General features: G+C 40.7%; 1 protein-coding gene across 1 annotated transcript in view; it reads right to left on the bottom strand.

Annotated features, from left to right (window-relative positions):
• FAM184A (family with sequence similarity 184 member A) overlaps nucleotides 1-14,599 on the bottom strand; it is a 120,098-nt gene that overhangs the window by 56,355 nt on the left and 49,144 nt on the right. Inside the window, exons 2-4 of the mRNA XM_029223297.1 lie at nucleotides 6,304-7,158; nucleotides 5,450-5,585; nucleotides 3,834-4,015 (exon numbers count right to left, since the gene is read on the bottom strand). Coding sequence (XP_029079130.1) covers nucleotides 3,834-4,015; nucleotides 5,450-5,585; nucleotides 6,304-7,158 — 1,173 coding nt within the window. The remainder of the gene's footprint in view (nucleotides 1-3,833; nucleotides 4,016-5,449; nucleotides 5,586-6,303; nucleotides 7,159-14,599) is intronic.

Below are 14,599 nucleotides of genomic sequence, written 5' to 3' on the forward strand. Positions count from 1 at the left end.
ATACAATTTTATTGTGTGCCAAGTATGTGCCTTTTAAGCATGAACAGTCTAATGATGAAAAAAGTCAAAAGAGTGTGGCAGTATAATTTTTTAAGTTCTCTGAAAGGAGCATGCGTCATATGTTGTGAGAGTATACAGGAAAGGAAACTAACCTGGATGAGGTGGGAAACAATGTGATGTGTGTGAGAGACGAGAGAGAGAGAGAGAGAGAGAGAGAGAGAGAGAGAGAGAGAGAGAGCGAGAGAGAGAGAGAGAGAGAGAGAGAGCGAGCTTTCCAGAAGAGAAAACATCTGAGCTGATGACGACACATTCTCTCATTTAATTCTCACGAGCCCACCAGGAAACAAGAGATGTGAAAATTTCAAACCTAGATCTGATGTCAAAAGCCTGCATTCATAACCATTTCCAGCATTGTGAAAGCTGAGAAGCAGTTTACCAGGCGGTGAAGTTAGCAAGATGGAAACCCATGCAGCTGAGCAGTGTGGCTAGAACACAGGATTCAAGGCTGGGAGTGGAGAGGGATGAGGCTCCGAAGCAGGCAGGGTCAAATGATGACCAGGGGTCTTTTATGCTAAGGCCTCTGGATTCTATTCTGATGGCAATGAGAAATCACTGAAACTGACATTTAAAAAAAATTTTTTTTTTTTAATTTTTAGTTACTTATTTATTTTTATTTACTTTTTTTTGCGGTATGCGGGCCTCTCACTTGTGGCCTCTCCCGTTGCGGAGCACAGGCTACAGACGCGCAGGCCCAGTGGCCATGGCTCATGGGCCCAGCCGCTCCGCAGCATGTGGGATCTTCCTGGACCGGGGCACGAACCCGCGTCCCCTGCATCGGCAGGCGGACTCTCAACCACTGCGCCACCAGGGAAGCCCAAGTTACTTATTTTTAATGTTTGTTGTTTAAGCCACCCAGGCTGTGGCGTTTTGTTATAGTAGCCCCAGCAAACCAAGAAAACTTGTCAAGGGGAGGAAGTAGAAAGGAAACAAAGACAGGAAGAACTTTGGGAAGTATCTGAATTTCGGGAGCAGGAGGAGGAAGGGGAGCCGGTGAAGGAGGCGCACGAGCCGTTGGGAAGGAGGAGAGCGTCACAGAGACAAAGGGTGGGCAGGGGGCGGACAAGAGCTGTGAGTGCTGCTGAGAAAATGCGTACAGTTTTTGGGTGTGCTGGTTGTGTTCCCACTGATGCCTTAGGACCCAGTACAACAGAGCAGGAGAGGGGAAGCCAGGCTGAAAGGAGGAAATGGAGGTACTGAATGAAGGCTACTCTTTGAAGAACTTATGTGGTGTTACAAAAGAGGAAGACAAGAAAGTAAAAGTTCAAGAAAATGAGGTTAAAAGATGTTTTAAATCTCTTTAGGGGCTGGTGCAGATCCCCCTGACCTGGATGCTCTATAAGACTCTCGGAAGACAGACACACCTCATCTGGATCATTAATTCCTCCTGGATGGGCAGAGCGATCCTGCTGTCTGGCCTCTACAGCACCTGCCTGCCTGGCTCAGTCTGCAGGTCCCTAGAACTACCCAGGTGGAAATAAAAGGTCCTCACGTCATAGGAGGCAGCACACTGCAGAGGTGGAGAACATGGGTTTTGGAGTCTCACAGACCTGGGTTCAAGTTCCAGCTCTGCCACTTATTAGCCATGTGACTGGGGGTACCATGCGTGCATAACGTCTATAAGCCTCAGTTTCTCCATCTGTGAGATGGGAACAATAAGGAAGAACCTATTTTACAGGGTTGCTGAAGATGAGATAATGTGCCCCCAAATGTTTAGCAATATACCCAGCCTACTGTAAATATTTTATAGTTGTTAGCAATTATTTTACATAATAAAGAGATTATCATTATTCCTAAGGCCCAATGAGGGGGAAAAGCCCTAGGGAAGCTTCTTGAATGTAAGGCACTGGACTTTCTTTCCTTTCAAAGCCAGAAGGTTTAGACAGAGGAAACAGAAACTCCCAGCTTCTTCTTTCTTGCCTGGGCCAGACTGGGTGTCAGCTCTTCCCTTCAAGCCTCCCCTACAGGGATGGGGGTACTGGGGGCTCAGGGCTCAGAGCAGTGTTCTAGAACTGGATCCCAATCCCTCTGCTAGCTCTCCCTGACTTGGGGTCACCAGAAACCAGAGCCCCTACTTGAATACTTGAATACAACACCCCCAGGTCTTTTTGTTTCACAGCTCAGACACGAAGTCCCCCTCATCGTAGATCATAGCTTTTACCTATAAAACTGTACCAGTCAGGGCTCAACCAGAGAAGCAGGAAGGAGAAAGAAGGGGAGGGGTGCTGAGGAAGAGAGAGGCCATCAGGAAGGGTGGGCAGGAACTCTTGGGCATGGGCTAAAGCTGCTGTCCACAGGCAGAATGTCTTCAGTGACTGACATTTTTAAAAAAACAATCATCTTGGCAGTAGGCTAGTGAGCTGATGGAAGGCAGGGAGAGTGCAGAGCTGACAGGACTTGGGAACCGATAAGGGGGTTAATGAAACAGTAATCAAGAACGACTCCCAGGTTTCTGATTTACCAAACTAGACAGACTATAGTGCTCCTGGTTGAAAAAAGGAGTAAAGGAAATATAGTATTTTGAGGGGAGAAAGTTCTAGGCAGGTTGATTTGACACATCTGTGAGAAACAGGTATCTGTCTGCAGTGGGAGTTATCTAGTGGGAGTTAGATACACAGGACTCAAGTTCAGGGAAAAGATCTGGCCTAGACGAACGGCTTTGGGAGACATCACTGACCACGTGACAGCGGATGTTACTGGAATGGATGAGCTTGTGGAATGAGATGAGAATGCAAGAGGAACATTAAAGGTAAGGACACAGAAAAGACTCTAAAAAAGACTGATATATGTATATGTATAACAGATTCACTGTGTTGTACACCTGAAACTAACACAGCATTGTAAATCAACTATACCCCAATAAAAACTTTTTTTTAAAAAATTAGATAAAAATTTAATTAAAAAATTAAATAAAAATTAAAAAAAAAAAAAAAAAAAGGTAAGGCCACAGAGAGAAGAGGGAAGCTCACAGACTCAGGGCCTGGGACTGCAGGGTCTGGGAGACAGGAGGAAAGTGTGAGAGAACCAAAGAGAGATGCTGTAAATCAGAGGAGTCAGTATCCCAGGAAGACAAGATCCCCCCAGTCCAGCAGCCAGGACATCACTGGAGGCTGAGGCCAATGTCGAGCCTGTGGAGTGGTGGCAGGAGAAACCAGCCCACACGAGGTAAGGAGTGAGTGGGAGGCGAACCAGGGCGAGGAGAACAGGCACTTTTCAATACACTTGGCTGCTGAGAGAAGGAGGAAGAGTGTCCCAAACCCTCACCTGGTATTGTAGATATGTGAAAAGCTGGAATAAATATTCAGCAATTACTCTACACATCATATGTCTTATTTATTTCATTTAGAAATTAAGTATGTTGGTATATGAATTTTCAGGGCTTGATTTTGGTCATCCTTTTCAGTTTAACAGACATTTCCTAGGTGTATACACAATAATACGTTTCATCAACAGAAAAATAAATACGATTAACCGTAATGTACATCCCACTGAAGTAAGAGTTCATTCAGCTTCTGGCTTGAAATAGGTTGAAATGTCGTAAGTTCTTACGTTATAAATTGTTATCAGCAATATTTTGAACATATACACAATATGGGATAGCCCAGCTTTATATCAATACCTTTTCTCCTCAAAATAAAAACAAAAAATTCCTAGAGTTAAGACGTAGACTGTTACTATGGAATAGAAGTAAACACTCTAAATAAAATCTGAAAAAGAGGAAAACTGAACTTTTCTTTCATGGGGGGTGGGGGGTGGAGTTCTCCATCATTCTTTACCTTCTCCAGTTCCAAAATCTGCTGCTTCTGCTCTTCATTCAGACTCTGGGTTTTGCTTTGCAAAAAAGCTCTTTCTTCTTCAAGCTGAGATACTCTCTCATTGGCCCTTGATTTTTCTGATTCTAGATCTTTAATTGTAACCTCCTGGGTCATTTGAGTTGCTTGAAGCATTCCAATATGACCTACCCCCCCAAAAGAAAGCCCCAATTTAAAATCTGTTACATTGTGGTATAAAACAGTTTATAGTTAATGACACAATGTACTTACTATGGAAGTAAAGTAAATGGTCTGCATGTACAAATAGTTCTCTGGTTTCCTCACCGTATGCAATAGAAATATTTACCATGGGAATACTTATTATCCAAGTAGAATTACTTAAACTAGAAAGCAGTCCATTTTCACATCACTGATGTTGCTCCCTGCACCTAGGACCATTCCAATCATTTTTGAAGATTTCAATCTCTACAAGTTGAGGTAGAAACAACTCCTCAGGGTACATATAAAAGTCCTGGGAGTAAAGCAAAGTAACAGAAGTTGCACTGAGTAGCACGATGGCACTAAAATGAGTAACTTATTCTTTTCTAACCTCTTTTTTTTCAAACTTTAACATAAAGAGGAAGAAATCTGTGTGCAGCAAGGAAAGACGGCAGGGGGCAGTTTGGCTGAAACTAAATTTGTTGTAGACAACAGACCTGATAAAGAACTGAGGCAGAGCAAGAGACAGAGAAGGACAGCAAGGCTATGAAAACCTAAAATGACAACAGCAAAAAGACAAAAGTGTGCGGGGGTGGTATGAACAGAGACAGGGAGATGGAAAGTGAATATGAGAAAATATGCTCAGAAGGCATATGCGTTAGGACAGCGGTTCTCAAAGCGCCCTGGACCAGCAGTGCCTGGGAGCACCGGTCACAAGTGAAGCTCGCCCCAGACCCCTACTGCGTCAGAAACTCTGGGGCTGGGGCCTAGCGTCTGTGGTCGCACGAGCTGTCCAGGTGATTTTCATACATATTCAAGTCGAAAAGCTTCTGCTTCAGGGGGAGGGTAATCTGGGATTCACCAATGAGCCAGTCAATCACATGACATCCTCACAGAACTCATTCAAGGGCCTCCCCTGGCTCACCAAACACCCCAGCGAAATGTCACTCCAGATCGATACAGGCCACCCCCCTCCTCTAGTGAGGGCTTCGAAGTGAGCATGTCAGCCATGTCAGGATGGGCGACCGAGCTTTAGTACGTAAAATGATCCTCATTAATAAGCCAAATGAAATGAGGCTGTTGTAATTTAAATATAGTTCCACTAATTTAAGTATTTTCAAATATTTATGTTTTAAAAGGACATGTTTTTAAAGGACAACGCCTCTTAGAGTGTTTTTCTTTTAGTGACTGACTTATTGGTGCTAAAACCTATAATTCTTAATTTTTTATAGAAATATATTCCTAAAAATAAGTTATCATTTGCTTATCTCATGACTGATTAACAAGATAACAGAACCCTTTAACATGTTTAGAATCTAAATAATTCTAAAATATGAGAAGAAAAGGCCAATTCTGTCTCGAATTAACATTTAAGTGTTGGCTTTAGCTGAGGAACACACCAAGAACTGTGTAGAACATACTAGCTTTGAGGACAAGATCTGAAGCTTGCTGCTGTAAACGTTCTCTGGCTGCTGCTAGCTCACTTTCCACTTCCTTGTGCCTGCTTAGTAAGGCCACTTCTCCCTCCTTGGCATCATCAAGCTGTTTTCGAAGAACCTAAGAAAAATCACATAGCCATTATTAATATGCAAGGATGATGCTAAGCTAAAAAATTCATTTAAACTACCAGCAGCAACTTTCTCTTATTCAAAAGTCACACTTAACAATACCTAGTTTTGAATCTGTATCAGCGACACGTAACTTGTTATCTTCATAAGTCATATGACCCAAACATGAAAGGCTATTCGACCCTTTTTAATATATTTAAATGCCGCGCAGATATTAAAAACATACCTATGAAATTTTCTATGCCAAGAAACAAAGAGACTTGCCAGAGAGACTTTTTGGCTTTTTTTTTTTAAGACTTGTGCCATACCCCTATTTATAAAGCAATCTTAGTTTTTTGTTCAGTGTCTGGACATCAACTGATGTGCAGACCCCATCATTAATGGAGGAAAAGGAAAAAAACATAATTAAAGACCAATATTTTAAACTTCCCAAATCGCTGGGAAAATATTAACATGTTATTAAAAAATCCTTTCATGAACAATCAATAAGGTTTCAAGCTTATCTTTTTGGGCCTTTCGTATCTGAAACTGTTGTAGGAAATAACAGCTACAGGGTAATAAAGATTACCTTTTCACTGATTTTGTCACAAAAGAAAAGCAGAAAAAAAGCAAAATGGAAAAAAAAAAGTGAAAGTGGCCTAATCGAAAAGAAAGAGAGAAAAGTGGGAAAAACAACCCATGTGCTGAATGCAATGTTCTTTACTCACCTGGACACTACTCTCTGCTGTAACAAGCGCTGTCTGAAGCTTCTGGCATTTGTCATGGAGGCTTCCAGCTTCACCCTGTGCCATCTGTAACTCTGCCTTTAATTTTCCTATGGCTTTTCGTAAGATTGCTTCTTGTCCCTGAAATTCTTTTCTAAGATCTGCTTCCTTTTCTTTGCTAGCCTGGAGGCTTTCTGCTGTAAAAAGCTGTGACCTTTTCAAAGTATCCAGCTCATGTTCATAAAAGGACTGAGCTTTACGCAACTTGCCTTCATAATCCTCAATTAGCTTTTTCCGCTCGAGCCTTAGCTCCTCCAGTGTCTTGTTTAAGGCCTCCACCTCCACTCTGTGCAGCTCCTCCGCTTTCTCCTGTCCTTTACTAACGGAGGCACTGTGATCCTGCTGTGACTTCAGCAGCTCTTGGATCTCCCGTCTGTGAGCAGTTCGCAAATCTTCCAATGCCAACCGTTTGTCTTTTTCAAACTGTACTTGGACTTGTCCAAAACTCCGTAATCTTTCCTCAAATTTCCTTCTGATCTCTTCAACCTCTCTAGACATGGTTACTATGCGTTGGACATGCTGGGCTTCTGCACAAAGTTGCATGTCCTCAACTCTGTGCTTATAAGCCTCAAATTCTGTCAAAGCCTGCTGCTTCATTTTTATGTGATCTTCTAATGATGCTTCTAAAACTTGAATCTTTCTCTTAAGGTCTAACTCCTCTGATACTCTGCTTTTATACTGCAATATTTTTTCTCTTGTTTCTGCAAGAATTTGTTGGATTTCTTCTTCATGAGCATCTTTGAGGGCTTGAATTGCAGATTCGTGCTCATCATTTTTAGTGTTCAAAGCATATATTACCTGCATGGTTTTAAAGAAAAAGGGAGAAGAATTCAGTAAACCATGTTATTTTCTAATTGAAGTTAATTCTTTCATTTGGATTGACATTTTTTTCTATGCAGATAATATTGGCTATGGTAAATATTAAATACTAAAACTTCATGCACTGCTTTTGTACTCATAGATTTATTTAGCAAATTTACATAGCCCAATCTTAAAATCTGTACTTGAAGACTTTTTGAGTAGGTTTTTAAAGCATTCAAAATTAAGAATGTTTTCCTAGAAATGAAACAGTGAGGAGGAAAGAGACAAAGGAGGCTACCTGGTCTATGAGAATGGAGTTTTCCTACGGCCCAGTCTAGCTTCCTGGGGACTGTGGTGGGATCAGGAGAAAAGCCTCATGGTAAGTCTCTGCCCTGCACTGGAGGCCTAGAGATGAAGGAGGCTTTGCATGAGTGGAAGTTCTAGGCCCTATGTCTTCCCAAAGGCCTCTTTCAACTGCCTAAAGTCTGGTATATTTTAAATTTAGAAATTTCCTTTTCTAATTCCATTATGGTCTGTTTTTAAAGCTGATCCTTTTCACTCCCAAGTGGTCTCCTTACAAAATCCAATTAGTACTTTTGTGCTCACCTATCCAATGTTGTAGTTTTACTTATTGCCTAATTTTCCCTCTGCCTCCAAGCAAGCCAGATTCCTAGAGCCAGAGTGTTCTGAGTACAGGTCTTTATTTTCATTTTTGTCCTTGGGTTTTAATGATTCCATTGAGATTTCCCCACCTTAATTCCAATGACAACATACTCCTTTTATAGTAACACTCCCACTCTCATATGTTTCTTGATGTCCTCCACATAGCCCTGTGGTCCAACAGTAATATTCACAACTGTTACTTAAGGCTTAGAGATGTGCCTACTTTCTTCTGAAGTAAAAAAAAGTAAATATTATACACTCCAGCAAAAATCCAGAGGCTAAAAATCAGCGTCCTGGAACTTCACTTATTTTAATATGATCTTACTTTGGCTTCAGAAATGAAGTCCAGCACCAAATACTACCTATCTATCATCTATCTATCTATCTATCTTATCTATCTATCTATCGTTGTGTTGGGTCTTCATTGCTGCACGTGGGCTTTCTCTAGTTGTGGAGAGCGGGGGCTTCTCTTGTTGCGGAACACAAGCTCAGTAGTTGTGGCTCACAGGCTCTAGACCGCAGGTTCAGTAGTTGTGGCACACGGGCTTAGCTGCTCCCCGGCACGTGGGATCTTCCCGGACCAGGGCCTGAACCCGCGTCCCCTGAATTGGCAGGCGGGTTCCCAACCACCGCGCCACCAGGGAAGTCCCAGCACCAAATACTTTTGCAATTAAGATGAGGAAGTGTTGCCCTTTTTGTAGAGAACTTGTTTATGCAGACTGAGGCAACTGAGACAAACTACCTGGCTCTCCACAGATCCTGGTAACTCCAAATCCTGCTGCTAAATCTAGGCTGTCACCTGCTAAGCCTGCAGCTACACTGGCAGAAGGCAGAATACACACTGGAGCTACCCCACTGCAGGGGCTTCACTCCCTCCATACAGGGCTTTGTCTTCCACACCCAGTCCCCTGTCCATACATTCGGCTAGGTCTGCTGTATCTATTTTCTTCAGCGTGACTGAGATGTGGTCATACCAAAAGAAAAAAGGTTGAGAGATGGCAAGATTCTACCTGTCTTGCCACAATTACCCTTCTCCTACAAGGGCCACAGGAAAACATGTGCACAGAGGAAAATAAATACTTATTCACAGTGTCTCTCTCTTTTTTAATAAACCTAATTCCAAATTCCATGTTATGTCCCAAATGGGCTAACACACATCCCCATGGAGGACTCCTTTTATTTACACTTTTAATCTTAAAGGTAGCCTATAAACCAAGAAAGTTGGGTGGCTTCCTATTCCCTTCCCTCAGGGTCATACCTGTCTACCACACTGATGCCAGGAAAGACTGGAAGGGGCACTATGGAAAAAGACACCAACCAGCTGGAGAGAAGTCCATTTGCCAGAGTGCCTGGAACAGAGCTGGTCGAGCCCACAGGTTGTAGACCTTCCCAGAGCATGTCTGCATGCATTCCCTCTTCATCTTACTAATAAGCACATGGAAGGAAAAGAGATAATCCAAAGAGATGGGATCCCCAAAGAAAATAAGTCACGCTGTTAGCACTTTGCTCCAGGAAATGATCATGAAAAGGACCAGTCCATGGTGGGATTCTGTATAACTGGTGATGAAAAGGGAGAGGGAAGCAACATGTGAGCCTCCCCTTGTCAACTATTTATTGAAATACTCTTCTCTTTTTTCTAATTTAATTTCCCTCAGTCTTCAAGAGTCAGCTCAAGTTCTGCCTCTTTTAATAAGCCTTCCAAAGCCACCTACATCCATGGGATTCTATCTTTTCTTTATATCCAACATCACCATTTCCTTACCACCACTCATTCCTGAAACTCAGCAAATGTTAGATTGGTTTAATTTGGGGTGTCCTGACAACAAGGCTGGAAAGCTGTGTGATGATGTTAGCCTAGAAAAGTAGCTGAAGGTACAGAAGCTCAGGAGCACATAAAAATGTGAATAAAAAGGTGAAATTAAAGGGGATCAAGGTTACGAATTAAAGCATTAAATTAAAACAGAATTTAAGTAAACAAAACTTCTGATAAATAATAGGGAAATATTATGGTGAGAAGTTCTATTTCATTACATATTCTAATCCAGGGATCAGCAAACTAGAGCCTACAGGCCAAATATGGCTGCTGCTTGTCTTTGTAAATAAAGTTTTATTGGAGCACAGCTAGGTCCATTCCTTTATGTATTGCCTACAGATGCTTTCCCACTACAACAGCAGAGTTGAGTTGTGGAAAAGACCTTATTACCAACTCCTGTCCTAACCTATACATAGCTATCTTACCAGCCAAAACTGGCAGCCAAAAATAAAAAAGTCTGATTTTGCACTAGCTTTGTTAACTCTCTACTAAACAGTCTAGGCTTTGTACCACTACAACTCATGCACTGACAACACCAATTATGTGATTCTGAAAGTATATTACATAAAATAAATACAGTATCATGCTGACCATATATTTGTAATCTTCCAGGAAAGCAATGTTAAAATAAATTTCTAAAACCTTAAAAAGGAACAATAAAAAGATGGCAAGGACAATAACAAATTAGCAGTGCTCTTAGAAACGACCATATAAAATATACCACTAATTATATTATTTTTAAATGAGAATGCTATATATGAATTTTCAAGTACCTTAACTATACAAAGTACCTTCTAGCTATTCACTTTTCTACATAATTACAAAGGTAACCATTTATTAGTATCTTTCTCTGATTAATTATTATTTCTCAGACAAAGGTAATATAGATGGTTCTATGTTCTTTGAACACATAGAAGATATATGACTTGAAGTAACAGAATGGACCCAAACTGAATTTTTGACCCTAGGTAAAATAATTTCTCCAAGCTTCAAGTTTCTCAATATTAAATGGAGATTGTATTTATTCTACCCTAGTGACACTGTTATAAGATCAACTTATCATTGACATTTTAAAACGATGTTATATAAATATTTTTAAAAATATAAAGCACTATAAGATACTAAGCCTTCCTTGTTAGTTGTATCATTTATTTATGGAGAGAACGAGACTAATTTTAAAAGGAACTTCAGTAACTGATCATAATCATCCAAAAAATCGGCTATGATTTTCCACATAGAAAAGGAAATTCTCTAACGTCTCTTTTCATAAACTATTTTAAAAGACATTAAGAGCCATTCGCAATTTTTCTGGAACTATGAACATTCATGGAATGGGACAGTACAATCATTTCAGCAATTTCATGCAATTTCACAGTTCCATTTTATGCCAGTGATGCATAATTTAACTATATAACCCATGATGAGTAAGCAATTGTGAGTAATTTTAATTTTTTCTATGAAGATTTTCAGGTACTCTTACCCACAGATAAAGTGAGAACAATTCTAGATCCTAATTTTAAAAATGCTACTTAGGTAAAAACAAAAGTGTCTGAAATAGTTCTCACTGTTGACTGCTATGAACTGAACTGTGTCTCCCCCCCAACCCCACAAAATTCATATGCTGAAGCCCTAACCCCCAACATGATGTTATATGGAGATAACAGGAGGTAATTAAGCTTAGACAGGTCATGAGAATGGGGTCCTCATGATAGGACTTAGTGCCTTTATAAGAAGAGACACCAGAGCTCTTGCTTCCTCTCTTTGTCTCCACCATGTGAGGACACAGCAAGAAGTTCTACAGTATTCTGCTATGGTCGACAGAGCAAATACATTGGCAATATAAATGTTCCCACTAAAAGCTAACTCATTAGTAATAAAGCATGTTCATTGATAAGTATGTTATATTAGCTTAAAATATTTTAAGTGGACCTCAATTGTTGCATATTATACCAACAGGTTTAACCCTGCTAAGGTAAGGGAATCGTTGAATAAATGATGGTACATTCCCACAATGTAAAACCATGAAACCATTAAAAAGCACATCTCATTTAGGAGGATATTTCAAAGAAAAAGCTTGTAGTATAAGGCAAATACACATGCTACTATATACAATAAGATCCAATCGCATACAGAGAAAACAATGAATGTGCATGTGTGTGCAGATGCATATTTAAAGGTGTATTAAGAAATTAACCAAATTTTAACTGAGGATATTCAGTATTTCTAAGCCTTCTGTAATGAATGCATGTTACTACTATAATCAGAAAACAATAAACCATTTTCAAAGATTAACATTAACAGTACTAAAAGAATGAATCAATACTCGAAATGCCTTAGCTGTAGAAAAACATGACAATGAAAATGAAAACAGAAAGTTAAAGGAACATTAATTCCAACAGATACCCTTCAAATTTCCTTAAAAATCACTGACTGAAATAAAACTGATTTATAAAAATCATCCTTAAACTTTTTCAAGAATACTGAACATTAATCATTACACTTATAAAAAAGAACATGTATTTTGGAAATGTAAAAAAAATCTAATTACCTAGATAAAGTTTGATAGTTTACTAGCAAATCTTTAATGGTCAATTCCTACTTCATTCATTCTTCCCTTCAACAAAAATTTACTGCACACCTGCTATGTGCCAAGACCTATAATCGGCACAACGGTGAACTGGATGCATATGTGTGGTGTCTATTCTCTTGCAGCTTAGTGGAGACTAGCCTTAAAGAAATATTTACTCAATTTGTCAAAGTGAAATATTGATAAGTCTTACGAAGGAGGAGAAATACAAAATGAGTCTTTGCTGGGGTGGGAGTGAGGATGGTAATGTATGAGTTTTCCCTTATTCTGAGTAAAATGCTTCTTTATCTTAACCAGAATCTCTTTTTAAAAAAAATTTTACCGATGTATAGTTGATTTACAATGTTGTGTTAATTTCTGCTGTATAGCAAAGTGATTCGGTTATACATATATTCTTTTTCATATTCTTTTCTATTATGGTTTATCACAGGATATTTTAACCAGAATCTCTTTTAGTCAAAACGTTAAGGGGAAGGCTATAGAGATGGAATTACAGGCTGAAGGAACGGTATGAGCGAAAGACACATCGATGGGTGAGCACAGGACTCTGTGAAAGGAAAGATGGGCTCTGGAGCTAGAAAAGTGGACATGGTCCACACTGCAGAGATACTCATAGCTGCTGAGCTGGACAAGATCAAGAGGGAGAAACTACTGAGGAAGAATGAAGAAGACCGAGGACCAGGCCTTGGGCGGGTTTCCGCGGCGGGAGGAGGATGAGGACCCACAGGCAGAGGCCACGTGCTGAGAGAGATGAGCAAGAGTGGAAGCAGGGCATCACAGTCCACCGTGTGAGGGACGGGCAGGGCGTCTTGTCAAAAGCTGCACAAAAGTCAAGAAAAAGGAACACTTGAAGCCCCTGCATTCACAATCTCAGAAATAATCTTTGAGGGAGCACATTCAGTAGAGTGGTGAGGGCAGAGCGAGTGGACAAGTGAATACTGAGTAAATGGAGGCACTCAGCTAGCAGAAAAAAAAACTCCAAGAAATAGTCGGTCAAAGGAAGGAAATAAATAGGGACAACTAGGATGATGGCTTAGGGGGCAGCAGCGTCCATTCCAGGGAGAGTTGTTTTTTTTTTTTTAAAGAGGAATTGAAAATGTATCCTAGGGAAGGGCTAATTGTTGCACCAAAGTCATGGAGAAAGTCTGAGGCTAGGATTGCCTGACACAGGCGGAGAGACTGGCACTGACTGACAGTAGGGAAAAACTCCTCCCGAGAGAGCAAGGTTAAAGAGGTGGAGAGGGAAGACGGGCAGCTCCCGTCTGACTGCTGCATGCTCCTCCGTAACAGGGAGATGAGATCACGCTCTTAGAGCGCAGAAGCCATCAGTAGCTTCTCTCCACTAGCCACGGATGATGCTCTTCACCTTGGTGAGGCCAGCTTCAGTCAGTCTTCCCAGTATGTCTGTCTCACGACAGACTCAACCACTCAGCAACCATGAGCAGACCCTGTCATCACTGCTCCTCAGGGTGATGTTTTCCTCTATCTCTTGCTTATTTGAAAATTCTGGATATTTGTTCACTTTCCTTTTCTGATCAATGCCAGAGACAGTCAGACAGACCAACAGAAGAGAGAGAGAGAAAAACTCACCCTCAGAGTATATAAGTACTACATGAGGCACAAGACTACTTAACAAAGCAAAAAGGAGCAATCTCAGATTCGACAATTTTTTTTAAAGTTCTGGTACAATTAATCTATGATAAACAATATATAATGGAAAATAGCCTCTTCAATAAATGGTGTTGGGAAAACTGCACAGCTACATGCAAAAATAAATAATCAAACTGGACTACTTTCTCACACCATATACAAAAATAAACTCCAAGTGGATGTAAGACTTAAATGTAAGATGTGAAACCAATCACAAAACTCCTAGAATAAAATGTAGTTAGTGTGCTTTTTTTTTTTTCTTTTTGCGGTACGCGGGCCTCTCACTGTTGTGGCCTCTCCCGTTGCGGAGCACAGGCTCCGGACGCGCAGGCTCAGCGGCCATGGCTCACGGGCCCAGCCACTCCACAGCATGTGGGATCTTCCCAGACCGGTGCACGAACCTGTGTCCCCTGCACCAGCAGGCAGACTCTCAGCCACTGCACCACCAGGGAAGCCCCAAGTTAGTATGCTTTTTGAGATCAGTTTTAACAATATTCTTTTTGGATATGTCTCCTCAGCCAAAGGAAATAAAAATGAAAACAAACAAAAGGGACTACATCAAACTTAAAAGCTTTCTGCACAGTGAAGGAAACTCAACCAAACAAAAAGGCAGACTACTGAACGGGAGAAGATATTTGCAAACGATCTATCTGATAAGGGGTTAATATTCAAAATGTACAAATAACTCATACAACTCAACATCAAACAAACAACCCGATTAAAAA

The sequence above is a fragment of the Monodon monoceros genome, unplaced genomic scaffold, assembly GCF_005190385.1.
Source record: "Monodon monoceros isolate NGI ecotype Baffin Bay Population unplaced genomic scaffold, NGI_Narwhal_1 Super_Scaffold_15, whole genome shotgun sequence".
In the NCBI taxonomy this organism is placed as follows: domain Eukaryota; kingdom Metazoa; phylum Chordata; class Mammalia; order Artiodactyla; family Monodontidae; genus Monodon; species Monodon monoceros.